Source organism: Lolium rigidum, chromosome 3 (assembly GCF_022539505.1).
Source record: "Lolium rigidum isolate FL_2022 chromosome 3, APGP_CSIRO_Lrig_0.1, whole genome shotgun sequence".
Lineage (NCBI taxonomy): Eukaryota > Viridiplantae > Streptophyta > Magnoliopsida > Poales > Poaceae > Lolium > Lolium rigidum.
This window is the reverse complement of record NC_061510.1, coordinates 91,766,221-91,779,295: the sequence shown is the minus strand read 5'-3', so window position 1 is coordinate 91,779,295 and position 13,075 is coordinate 91,766,221. Positions and strand designations below refer to the sequence as shown.

Here is a 13,075-nt window from a genome sequence, read left to right as displayed (position 1 = left end):
AAAACGCCACCTCCTAGTATTTAGGAACGAAGAGAAGAGTAGACCCCCCTTATTAATTATCCCACCGAGCGGCCCTTCACCGGCCAGTCGATGCACACGTGCAGATTGCAGAGCAACGAGGCGAGGCAGGCCATCTTTGCTTGCCGGGACACGCCGCGAGCACCTCCTCGGCGAGTCCGAACAGTATAGAAATCCGAAAATCGCCGCGTCGGCAGGGGAATCCGCGGCGAGCCTTGACCTCTCCCCGCTCCCGTCTGCACTTCTACAGTTCAGAACCAAATCAGCCCGCTCCCCGCTGATCCGAACCGCCGAGCCCCCGGCCCCTCCCCGATCCGGCGACGATGGAGGGCGGAGCCGACGCCTTCGGGTCCTCCACGGCGCCGCTAGCCTGGCACGACTTCCTCGAGCGCATGCGCCAGCCCTCCGCCTCCGAGTTCGTCAAGGCCATCAAGGGGTCAGCTCCTCTCCCCTCCCCTCCGCCCCCGTTTCCCTCAATTTCCTTTCTAGGGGATTCACTTCGTGGTGTACAGATCCGGGGTGGTGGGTTTATTTATTCAAATCTGTTGGTCCTTGCGCGAGGCGCCGAGGTTGAATCAGTGTGGGATGAGTCATTTTACTGTCCTTCTGTGAGAATTTGGTACGCCTTGAGCACACATCCAAGGGGATTCTACTGCTGTGCTAGGGTCTCTCGAGAGCTTAACCTAGGACTGCTGCTCGTGTCTTCATCCATTTGCTAACCGTTGTTTCTGTAATTTCGAGCTGGGGTTCAATGGCTATGGTGGACCACTGTACATGGATGCAGGCTGTGCAGCTTGATGTAGATATAGAAGTACAAGGCAATGTGACGAACCTTTTCCACATATATAAGGAGCTGACTGTGTGCCCCTACCTAGGTGCGTATTTGATTATAGACAGATAACCACTTGGGTTGAGTGACATAAACTACTTGGGTGCAGTTGCATGAAACTTACTGCGATTATTATTCTGGGTCTGAAGATAAATCGCCCGGGCTTATCTAGAGGTAGACGAAGGATTGAGTTTACCCATAACACTTCCCACAAATAGCATCAGCAATCAATGTTGAATCCTGAGCTTACGTTGTGTTGCAAGGATTTTATCATAGTCACATATTGATCAATTATATGTTGCCAACAAGACTAAAAGTGTCAAGTATTGAATTGCTTTGTAAACTTGTGGGATTACGTGGTTCTTCTACACACAGATATATGCTGTGGGTCCTCACCACCCCCAACTAGATTCAGTATCGGTGCCTAGTTAATACTTGCCATATATGTAGGTTTTAACGTAAAATGTGACATTAATGTAGTCATGTTTTATGTATACAGCTTTATCGTGACGTTCTCAAACAGAGCTCCTGATCCAGAAAAAGATAGTGCAGCTGTCCAAGAGTTCCTTCAAAATATGGAAGGTGCTTTCAGATCCCACACTCCCTGGGCTGGCAGTTCTGAAGAAGAACTAGAGAGTGCCGGTGAGGTAATTTACTTATTCTGTGCTCCCGTTAATAGAACTATGTGTCTAGAGAAAAGCTCTATCTTCATGTTGATTGCAATTTTTCTAAAGTCCATGTAAAAAAGGACTACATGTTCTCTCATTTTGGTTTTTGAGTGATGGCGATGTAAGTACTTCTTGAAATCTGATTCTCAAGTATTGGACCCTGCAAACTGTAGTTTCTAACATGGTTGGTCTATGTGACTTTTGTTCTTTGATAAATGGGCTGAGTTTATTTGACAGTAGGGTAAACTGGAAAAATAATCACATTTTTTTCTTGTTCGTGCTGTCTCGTTGTCTTGTTTCTTGTGACAATATCAAATGTCCTTGTCAAAGATTCAGGCATCATGTATCATGTTATTACATTCGCAGTCTGCTGATTGCTTGATGCATGCATTTTAAGCTCCACAGGAATGCATAGGTTTGTCAAATCATCTCAATCAACCATTGATATATGACACTACTATGGCACTTGATGCACAACTCCTAAGGCATTTTCAAGTTGGGTATCTCTCAACTAAATTATTAAAACCATAAATCAAGATTGTAATCGCACACCACCTTGAATTTTTGAATGTTTGACAAGCAATTTGTGATCCTTCGTGATTACTTGTATAGTTTGACAAAATTTCAACCATTATAACTGATTTATTATTATTTTTTCATAATGATATCTTGATTTGGGTGTGGTATGGTTATTCTTGGACAGGATAAGCACCAAGCAACCATGTTTTCACTATAATTGGTTCTATTTTGTTGTTTTCATGTTACAGAACCCAATAACTTTCTTGCATATGTTAACATTAGATGGTAAACAATCATCTTTGCTTAAGATTTACAATTTAGATGGAATTTTCATAATAAAACAATGTTTGATGTCAAAACTTTGGTGGAGGTGTGAAATTTACACTAGTCACGTGCAAGTATCATTTGATCAAGACTTGCTGTGTTATATGACTTGCCGTGGTAAATCTTTGTGTATTTCAAGATTAATTATTTGTTATTTATGCTATAACTGTAGCTAGTAATATTTCTGTCATCCTGTTATGCCAATCATGCATTATATGTTGTAGACTTTTTATTCTTTCGAGCATTTGATAATATTTATCATGGTTTACTCTTGTGCTTGTAGGGCCTTGAGAAGTATATTATGACGAAGCTGTATAATCGGGTATTTGCTTCGGTCCCGGAAGATGTGAGGAGTGATGAAGAACTTTTTGAGAAGATGTCTTTGCTACAGCAGTTTATACATCCTGAAAACTTGGATATAAAACCAGAATATCAGAATGAAACATCATGGCTGGTAGGAAACTAATTTTCTCTTGTCTCAAAATTTCGTATGTCAGTGGACGTGCTACTTCACTCTTTGGTAGCAGGTTGTCCAGATGAAAACTTTCTTGCTGAAATGAGCTATGATAGCATTTTAATACATAGGTCTGACATTAAACCTGCTGACCTATCTATGTTATGTGTGTTTGTAAACTACTGTAATACTGACACTTTATTTTCACACTTATTTAACCTTGCCTTTTCACATTATGCCACTCTTGCCACTTCCTATCACCCTCTTGAAGGAGTATTAAAACCACTGTCAATTTTAAAACAAACATAATTTTTTATGTTATGTTGTAAACAAACCACAAAAGATTAAAGGTGCCAAACACAGAATGGTGAAGCCACTTTTGACCTAATGACAGCTTTCCAGTAGCATGCATATTCTTTTCATATGGTGATATACTGATATAGATGTTTTTCTCTCATGTTCGTTCTTTCAGCTTGCGCAGAAAGAGCTGCAGAAGATAAACATGTATAAGGCTCCAAGGGATAAGCTTGCTTGCATCCTGAACTGTTGTAAAGTCATCAATAACTTACTTATGAATGCTTCTCATATGTCAAATGATGACGCCCATGGAGCTGACGAATTCCTTCCAGTCCTCATCTATGTTACCTTAAAGGTATGGTTCAGTGCCTGTACTAGTACGGTGTTGATGGGGGGAGATCTTTCTTGGAAGTTGGAAGCTTGTCTTAAAAAGTGAAGTATCTATTGTTAGCACTTAGAAGTATTGTGTTTTTGATACAGAAGTATCAACTTTACATTGCCTATCAGTAGATCTTGTTCAAGTTCAATATGTGTTGGGAAAGTATCAGCAACGTGTTGTGATGGTACCTGGTGGTTGGATACGTCGGACATGACACTTCCTCTGTAGAGCTGTCAGTGCGCTGTGTGGCCTAGCTTCGTAGTTGCTATCCATTGCGTTCTAGCATTCTACCTGTCTATTGTAATGCAGCTCTCGTATTTCTCGTCCTAATAACAAGCTTAGTATATTTGACTATCTGTATCTTGTAAGGAGTTAATTTATCTTCTTATATGGATAATGCATAACCAATGGGTAACCTACAAGTACTTCTTACATCTCTGCCCTTCCGGTTCAGCCTGTCAACTTGTCAAGGTTTCACTTGGTGATGCTCTATTGTCATGACTGTGTTACTTTATTTATGTAGACTACAGTGGCATGACACCTTCTGTGTTGGGCTTATAAACTGAACCCACATAATTCTCTCATGGATTTATATTAAAGGTAGTTTGCCTGCATAAATTAAGCAGCTTCTCTTAATGCAGGCTAATCCTCCACAGTTACACTCAAATCTATTATACATACAACGATATAGGAGCCAATCACGACTGGTTTCAGAGGCTCAATATTTTTTCACGAACATCTTGTCTGCTGAATCTTTCATCTGGAATATTGATGCGGAGTCATTATCCATGGATGAACGAGATTTCCAGAAGAAGATGGATTTGGCAAGGGAACGCTTGTTAGGATTATCAGCTGGCTCTGAAAACCAGGATAGTGAAACCAATCTTGTTGTGCGGGAGCATAGCTCACAAACACTGAAAGGTAGTGGGAGTTCTGATGTCAACTTGTCTTTGAAAGATCATGTCCAAGGTCCAGTTCAGGACAAGAGAAGGGAAAGTGATGTGAGCAGTAAGTCAGTTGAGCGGGTGCAATCTATCTCCGATTTAGAGAAGAAAGGAGCTACGGAGCTTCTCAAGGACGACGACTTGAGCAAAATATTTCAGGATTACCCATTTCTATTTGCCCGTGCTGGTGATCTGACGGTTGCTGATGTAGATACCCTTTTAAACTCTTACAAGCAATTAGTACTTAGGTATGTGGCACTTTCTCAGGGGATGGGTATTACCCCTGAAACTCCTTTTGTTCAGAGCACCCAAACTGCATCTGATCTTCAGATATCTGAGGAGCCTGAGAATGTGAAGAATGTCGTAAATAGTTGTGAGAGCAGCGAAGAAAGCAACAAGGCTTCGGAAGAGATTAAAAATGAAATTACTGAGTCAGAAGTGGGCAATGTCAGTACAACTCGAGCTGCTGTTGATCCAAGTGAGCGAACACTGCAAGATGAATCATCAGATCAGCCAGAGCATGCATGACCTGCCAGTTGCCTTCTGCAGTTTGTTGTCATACCAAGAGGCGACAATTGGCTACAAAAAGAATTCATATTTGACATGAGCAGATATGCTGCGTGCCTTGAAGCCACAGTTGTACATGCTGGAAACTAGAACGCAGGTATTCGGTGACTAGGAGGATAAAAAATCATTGTGCTGAAGCTAGATCCAAATATTTATTCATTGATCCTTGGCTCTCGACTTTATTGTCAGTTTGATTTTGTGGTGAATGCCATTTTTGTAAACTGTTACCATGTAACTAGAATTTCTGTAAGTGCAGGTAGTATTCATGCCAGTGAACAAAGGAATTGTCATGGAAGCTGTATGAACTAACTGATGTACCTGCATGTGGTATCTTAATCTGGGAATCACCCATATCATACCATCAGGGGCGCTGACCTCTTTCCAAGAGAACTATTCCCATTCTCATGCTGACTTTCCAACTAATAATGACTGCATTTTGGTCAATTCAGTTTAGGGTATGAACCAAGCACGGTTACAAATTAAACAGAATGAGGTACATATCTTTTTTTTAGATGGACTGAGTTATCTGTTCTTGTTCCTAATTATATGAATTATGAGTAGTGTTATATGTGTCTTCAGTAACTTTTAAAGAACGAAGAACCAGTGTCTTCACAGGTTCTGTTGCTTCACTGGGCAGTGAGGTTAGGCTTTATCAGGCATGTAGTTGTGTCTATTACCATGTGCCATAAGAGATCTACCAATGGGAGACGTCTGGATCCGCAAAAGGATCCAGCATTATTTTGCCTTGACTTTTGTTTTCCCCTGAGCTTACCTTGGCAAGTCTTGATTTGAATATAGAGGAATGAAGAGATATACATGTTGATCGAGCGTTCCTGCATCATAGGTTGAGCTGTCCAGAACATGCATGTGTTTTGTCTGTGTTCCAGATTTGCTGCAATGTCAACTCATTCTCCATGGATCTAAAAACCTAAAATGAACGCGTACTATATCTATTCTGGTTCGTTTTTACAATTGGGGAGGTGAATAGTGAATCCTACTTTTGCAAAAGCTAGGACTTTCTCGACATTTGTTTACAAACTGAAGGTACTGTAGTGCACATCAAGCACCTGTGTATCAATATAGCTTCAGTAGTATTTTCTTGCCGCCGGATTCTGCCCAGCAGTTGGGAGTTCAGCGGAGATCCCAATTTCTGGTGGCCGGTGGCAGAGTAATTAGATTGTTAGACGTCGAGATCATGCACAGTTTTGTCTTCGCATCTATACGTCTTATACCTAGCTTAAAAGGACTGTATTGATGGCAATATATTTGTCCGACAATATGTGCACACAAATTCGAGCCGGAAAGGACTGTATTGATGGAGTTGTCGTAGACAAACACCTGCAACGAACTAAAGCATTTGACCTTGCAGGCAAGAACTGTCCTTCCACACCGCAAGTGACCATGCCATGCCACACTGCTAGAAACGAGAGTGTGTGTCCCCCCATATGGGGCTCCGGCTCAGCCGTTTTGGCGAAATAGGGGCTGGGCGACCATATGGTAGACGTGGTGAGCAACTAAACAATTGTTAAACAAACAAACAAGAAATAGGGGCTGGGCGCCTCCCAATCGTGCCCCCTACACTGAAAAAATTAGAATTTTCAAAATTTAACACAATTTTAGAAACCCGCCGATTCATAGATAGTTCATCATACTTGGCCAATATTTGTATAAATTTAAAAACATAGATAAAAAAAAACTAGTAACTGCCGCTACCGTTGACGCCATGCCCTAGTCCTAGGTGGCGGTACATCGCTGCCGCATAGTCCTCGTTGTAGTCGGGCTCCTCCTCCTTTGGCTGCGGGAGGTAGCTGTTGTAGCCCTAGCTGGCGTCCCCGCGCCTCCCGCGCGGCATGCTGGACGAGCCAACCTCGTCGTCGAGGTTGATGACGAGGCCAAGGCGATGGCGGTGCTCCTAGCTCCTCCGCGCGGAGGTGGTCCGCCGTGCGCTTCACGCCTCGCCAAACTCGGGCTTGGCGCAGACAAGGGATCTCCTCCGGGTCGTCGTCTACCTTGACGATTGAAGCTGCCGCCTTGTATTCCGGCGCTGGCGTCCACTCCCCGCTAGCGTGATGGAGATGGCTTGCGGGTGACGAAGGCGCCACCACCTCCATGGCGGCACCTGCGAGAAGGAGGAGCCTCCACCGGCTCGACCTTCACCGTCGCCAGGAACCTTGGCGATGGTGTGTTGTAAGGCGAGTGCCTCGACGAGGACCCGCGCGAGGAGGAGGAGGAGCGCAACGAGGAAGTGGACCGGCACTGCGCTGCCCACTGGCCGTCGTTGCCTCGAGGCGCCGCCAGCTGCAAGTGACGTGGCGGCATCTGCAACAGCGGGTCGTTCCCGTTGGCGATGTAGCGGACGACCCACGCGAGGGTCCTCCCAGGCGCGCTCCACCACCGCCGCCGCCGACTGATTTTGTGGCTGGCTGGCGGGTCGACGTTGCCGTCGTAGGCGGCGAGGCAATCGGCGCGCTTCCGCGGGAAGAAGAGCGTCCACGCGTCGTCGTTGTCCGGCGACCACTGCGGGTCGTTCCTCTCCTCCGCCGCCTGGTGATCCCATAAGTGGTCGTAGATGGCCACCGTTCGCTCGGTCCCCGTCGGCACAGGCGGGACCGGCAAACCACCGCGGCTGAGCGCGCACCCCCACACCTCCGAACAGCGCATGTTCGACGGGACGGGGTAGCGCGCGTCCCGAAGGGCGCGCGCCTCGGCGACTTGCAGGGACCGGCGGTCGAAGCCGTTGGCGGCAACGCCTGCTCTCTCTTGGTCTTGGTGGTCCATGACTAGGGGAGTTGGAGGATGACGCAGAGGAGGTTTGGAGGAGGAGAGGGTGAGGTGGAATGTGCGACGAGGGAGACGAGCGGCGGTTTATATAGTGCCGAGGAAGCCCGTTGGTGGGCATTAACGCCGCCGCTGAAGACGAGCATGTGACACTAAAGACGAGCAAACACATTAACGCCGACGCCATACGACGCGGGAAGGCGAGCCGCTGCTCGCCTTTGACCACCGCTGAAGGCGAGCAGGCGGCGCTGAAGACGAGTAGGCGCCTTAACGTCGACGCGACTCGACGCGGAAGGCAAGCAGGCGAGCAGCCTTTGACGGGCGTGGAAGGTGATGAGGAAGACGACTCCGCCGATGCTGACGGGGCGGGTTCACAACATGCATGCAGTCGTTTTCCGCGCCTTCTTCACATGTCGTTCCCGCCAACACGCGGCGTACCGGCGCCCCCGCTAGCCTCCCTTTCTACTGAGTTCGGCCTGAGAGCGCCGGATACAAAGTTAGAACGCGTCGGCTAAAAAAAATTTTGAGGACCGCGGCTGGGCAAGATTTTAGACGCCGGCACCGGGGCTTTGGGGAGTGCGAGTGGAGATGTTCTAAGGGCTTGTTTGGATACACTGTTCTGACGTAGTCTTCCTGGATGGACATGAAATTTAGCCTGTACTTCTTTTCCGCCAAATTAAAGTGATACTCCCCCTCTGCGATAACTAATATGGAAGGGATGGATATCCGAAATCCATGTTTGGGTGCATGTGCTTCTGCTACGGGAAAAACATTGTGAAATGTCAATAAAAGCTCTGAACAAAATTTCTGCGGTACATCTCGACATTCTATGCGCACATGTAAAATTTGGTGGAAACCAGCCTTTTTTATATCCTATGTAAAAAAAGATAAGGAAATATCTTGTGAAGAGTGAAAACTTCAAACGGACGCCGAGCTACACGTATCCCTTTATTTTCAAACACTCAGAATTCGTATTTTAAAATTTTGAAAAATCCGAATCAAAATTCTAGAGATAGTCAATATTGTATACTACATTGTAAAATCTCAATACAAACTACTTTATATTCTAGGCTACACAAAAATGAAAAATTTTAATAAATTTTATAGTGAACACTGTAGTACATATTTCAAGACTACTACACCGTTGTACAACCACTCATCAACAGATGTGTCTTCCCAAATTGGGTAAAAGTGCAATTCAATCGCCCGTCGAAAGAATTGAACTTGAATAAGAAGTCGGAGTAGCTAGTCACTCCGTTACTGGGAAAGAGAGGATGGCACCTTTCTCGATGTCTTCTTGGATAGTTATAGCGGCCCATAGGCGCAAGATGTATCTTCTGTCAAATTTTTTCAATTTCGTGTAGCCTATAATACAGATCAGTTTGCAATAAATTTTTGTACCATTTGTAGCATATATCATTGGCTACCTCTAGAATTTTATTTTAGATTTTTTAAAACTTTAAAATACAACTTTTAAGTCTTTAAAAACAAAGAGCTACATGTAGCTCGGCATCCTAAACGCCACACTAATGAAGAGCTCTTTTTAAGCAATGAATTTTGTATTTTCACACTGGACACAAAAAATATCGTTTTTCCGTGAAACGCCTTTGCGAGCATATAGAACATCGATATGTATGGGCGACATTTTTCCAATTTTTTTGATATTTTGAAATGCGTTTTAAAACTCATTAAAAAATCAGGTGAAGTGGGAAAGGAAAACAGCTAGCAGGTGCATTGGAATCTTAGCTAGATCGAAAGCATTGTTTGATGGTATCACCTTTGCTTTACAATACTAAAACGCTAGCTAGGTTTGCAAATGGTTACAGACCAGTACAGGTACAGCTAGCTCCTGCATGAGTGTGGGGGTGCTTAAACACGAAGGATCCCTAGGCACGAGACACAAAGCGCGTTCTTCCGAGCACTTTCAGAATAAACTAATTGTAATATTGAAGAACATAAGCTGAAGCAAAACGGAACAAATCCAAAAGCATCCAATGCAGCGATGCTATCAGTCTCACTCGATTCACTCATCAGCAAATAAAATACAGTGTAGGAGTATATATAGTATTAATAAAATTCTCACGAAATAAACAAGAAAATCTAATATTTTCCATACCAATGCCAAAGGAACGAAAGAATCTATGGAAGCAGACATGGACCGATCGAGATAGAGCCTAGAGAGGATCCATGCATGCAGATGCAGCTAAGCAACGGTGAGGGCAGTGGCGAAAAGAATTAATGGAAGCAGACGGCGATCAGTGTTGATCTTCCTGTGTAGTGCAGTATACGCTGGTGCCTAGCAGAAGCTCCACAGTCTCATCATCTCGCCGTCCTCCTCGGGCTCCTCCCAGCAGGCCGACGGAAACGGCGTGGCGTGACCGCCGGCGACGAGATCCATGAGTTCGGTGGAAGCGAACGCGTCCAGCTCCGTCCACAGCTCGTCCTGATCACCCTCCGGCGACGCAGCGCTGGCCGCGGCGGACATCGAAGATGTCGCGTGCTCCTGGGCGTCGGCGCTCCCTATCGTCGATACCGAGGCCGCGGAGGTCGGCGTCGTGGCCTCGGCGCTGGAAGAGCAGCTGTCGTCGGCGACGATCGTGGTGGTGGCTTCGACTTGGAAGGCCGCCGCGGCAGCAGCGGCCGCGCGCTGGATGGACCTCGGGGACGAATCATCGGCCACCGAGTCGGTCGGCTGCCACGTCGAGGTGGAGGACGATGGGAAGTTGAGGATGGCGTCGGAGCCCTTGAGGCGGAGGAGCGCGGCGTCGTAGGCGCGCGCGGCGGCCTCCGGCGTGGCGTAGGAGCCGAGCCAGATCCGGCGCTTCTGGTGCGGCGCCCTGATCTCCGACACCCACGACCCCCAGCTCCGCATCCGCACCCCCTTGTACTGCCTCACCGCCACTGCCGGCCTGCTCCCGGCGCCGCACAGCGCTGCTGCGGCAGCACCGCCACCACCACCACCGCCATGAGCGTCGCACCTGCTGCTGCTCGACAGGTTCTTGACCATTTTTCTCTCTAGATCCTGCGCGCGGCCAGACACACACTACACTGGTGCGTAAGCAGGTCAGACGTTACTTATAGGACGCGGCGTGTGAACGCTGTTGCTAATTTGTGGGAAAAGGGACAATGTCACACTCGCGCACGCAAAGTCAGCAAGTACGTACGGGATTACGTGGTCCTAACAGTGGAGAAAGGGTTGGGGTTATTCTATAGCCGTTAGCTGCATTTGGAGGAGAAGAGGTGTCACTTGTGTCAGTAACTGTCTTTTCGTTTTTATTTCTGACAATAGTGTACAAGTGATCGACGACCAAGGCTGGCTAGATCGCACAGCGGCCCAGCTGGAACAAATCTCTCTACTGGTATGTACTACCATGTAGAAGTACGTACGTATGGTGTACTGCCGACTTTGCCCCTCGCCTGGCCTGGCTTGTTGAGAAGGTATATGCAGATCATGTGAGAATGTAGCTTGCCCAAGGAGGGTTCGAGGAACCAGGACGCTCCAGCAGTATTTATTGCCGCGAGAAAGAAATGGAAAATGGGTACAATGTCCACATGCATGGGCTGCCAAACCTGCCTGATGCTGTCGGAAAACCATTTCTAAAAGCTATCGAAATAGCTGTAAAACCAGATCCATCGTCTGCCATGCCATTCTGCCATTTCAGTGCATTGGATGGAACCAGGGGAAAAGCCCCCGTGTATTTTTCTATAACAAAGTTTGGCTTCCAGGGAAGAAAAGAAAATTCAAAAAAGCCAGCGCAAACAATGCTTAATTATTCGTTTTCGATTTCAGATGTCGATTTGTGCCTCGTACGTACGTAGGACAGTTTCTTGTTAAGATATGCGGCCATGATTCACACGTCATGAGCTCATGTGCTTGACAGATTCCTGATCAACGAAAGCACATAATTCATCTGAGATGCCATATTGCTATATGAGACCCCAAATTTTTTTTAACCAAGGCAAAAAGCTTTGCCATATTTCGTTGGATAAGAGAGTTTAGTTACAGAGAAACAAAAGTCTACTCCCGGCACGCACAGCCCTAAATGCTTGGCTCCTATTTGATCATGGGGAAGGAGATGATTGGCATGGTGGAGACACACTTCGGTCATTGTCTGGCTAGAAAATTTCAAATTTTCACCAAATTTTGGCCGAATCTCACAGAAGTGATAAAACTTTCAAGCACCTCGTCTCATTGTTCCAAACATTCCTAGATCAGTTATTTCATAGTGTTTCAATTACTGGATTTTTTTCATTATTTTTTGATAAGTTCGCAAGTTTCACCATTTTTTTGGTCAAACGTCATAAAAGTGACAAAAACTTTTAAACAGCTGACCCAAATTGTTTCATATTACCCCTGATTAGTACACATGGACAATGCCACATCTTCATCGGCTTGTTTTCATTGGTCGTCATGTCTACTGTAGCTTGATCTGAAATCAGACCTATGTGCAACGTATTATACGAATAGTTAGTGGTTTCTGAAATTTCCTCACCGTAGCATTATGCCATTTCAGTACACGGATGGAATGCGGGGAAAAGCCCCTAGTTTAATTGGGGGTTGATGTTTTAGCTCTCGGGTGCATATGCTCCCATTATTTTAAAATACATCTTTGGTATATTTTGAAATGTCAAAAATTTCTAAGGAAAAATTTGCATCTACATCTTCACATGCTATGTGCGCGCAAAGTCTTTGCATGAAAAATCGACTTACCGTTTGGGTTTTGTAAAATATTCAAAATTTGGTGCTAAAAATAAAGCTTTCTGTGAGACATGTTTTTTCTTTCTTTTTTTTACATTGACTACAAAGAATATCGTTTTTTTCGCTAAATTGTACGAGCTTACATAGATTGTCGAGATTTACATGTGAATTTTTTGACAATTAAAAGTATATGTTTTTTGGGTGGAGGGGCCATATGCACCATTTCCGCTGCCATGAAACAAAGAAAACTTCAAAAGGCCAGCCTAAGCAATGCTTAATTATTCGTTTTCCAATGTCGATTAGTGCCTCGTACTTAGAAGTTAGGACTATATTTTGTAAAGATCCGCGGCCATGATTCTCACGTCATGAACTCATGTGCATGACAGGTTTCTGATGAAAGTATATTAATCTGAGCTGCAATACGGCCCCACAGTATAATTAAGTAAGGGCTAGGTGTACTCTGAAAAGCTCATACATCAGTCGTCATGGCCAAGCAAGTTGAAAGGCGCTGGCCCGTCCATGCATGCGTGTGTGGAGAGTGAGAGGTCAGATCAGGCATGAGAAAAGAGACGAAAGCTGTGTAAGATGATCAAGCACCT

The 13,075-nt window shown here is 45.5% G+C and overlaps 2 protein-coding genes across 2 annotated transcripts; one reads left to right on the top strand and one right to left on the bottom strand.

Annotated features, from left to right (window-relative positions):
* The first annotated feature begins 323 nt into the window (after window positions 1-323).
* LOC124701934 (vacuolar protein sorting-associated protein 9A-like) lies at window positions 324-5,354 on the top strand. Its single transcript, XM_047234037.1, has 5 exons — window positions 324-454; window positions 1,347-1,494; window positions 2,642-2,812; window positions 3,285-3,464; window positions 4,130-5,354. Exons 1-5 carry the CDS (start codon window positions 342-344, stop codon window positions 4,958-4,960), a joined length of 1,443 nt encoding a protein of 480 aa, XP_047089993.1. The 5' UTR covers window positions 324-341; the 3' UTR covers window positions 4,961-5,354.
* Window positions 5,355-10,073: 4,719 nt separating this feature from the next.
* On the bottom strand, window positions 10,074-10,784 carry LOC124695187 (ethylene-responsive transcription factor ERF014-like). Its single transcript, XM_047228066.1, has one exon. It carries the CDS (start codon window positions 10,782-10,784, stop codon window positions 10,074-10,076), a length of 711 nt encoding a protein of 236 aa, XP_047084022.1.
* Between the last annotated feature and the right edge of the window lie 2,291 nt (window positions 10,785-13,075).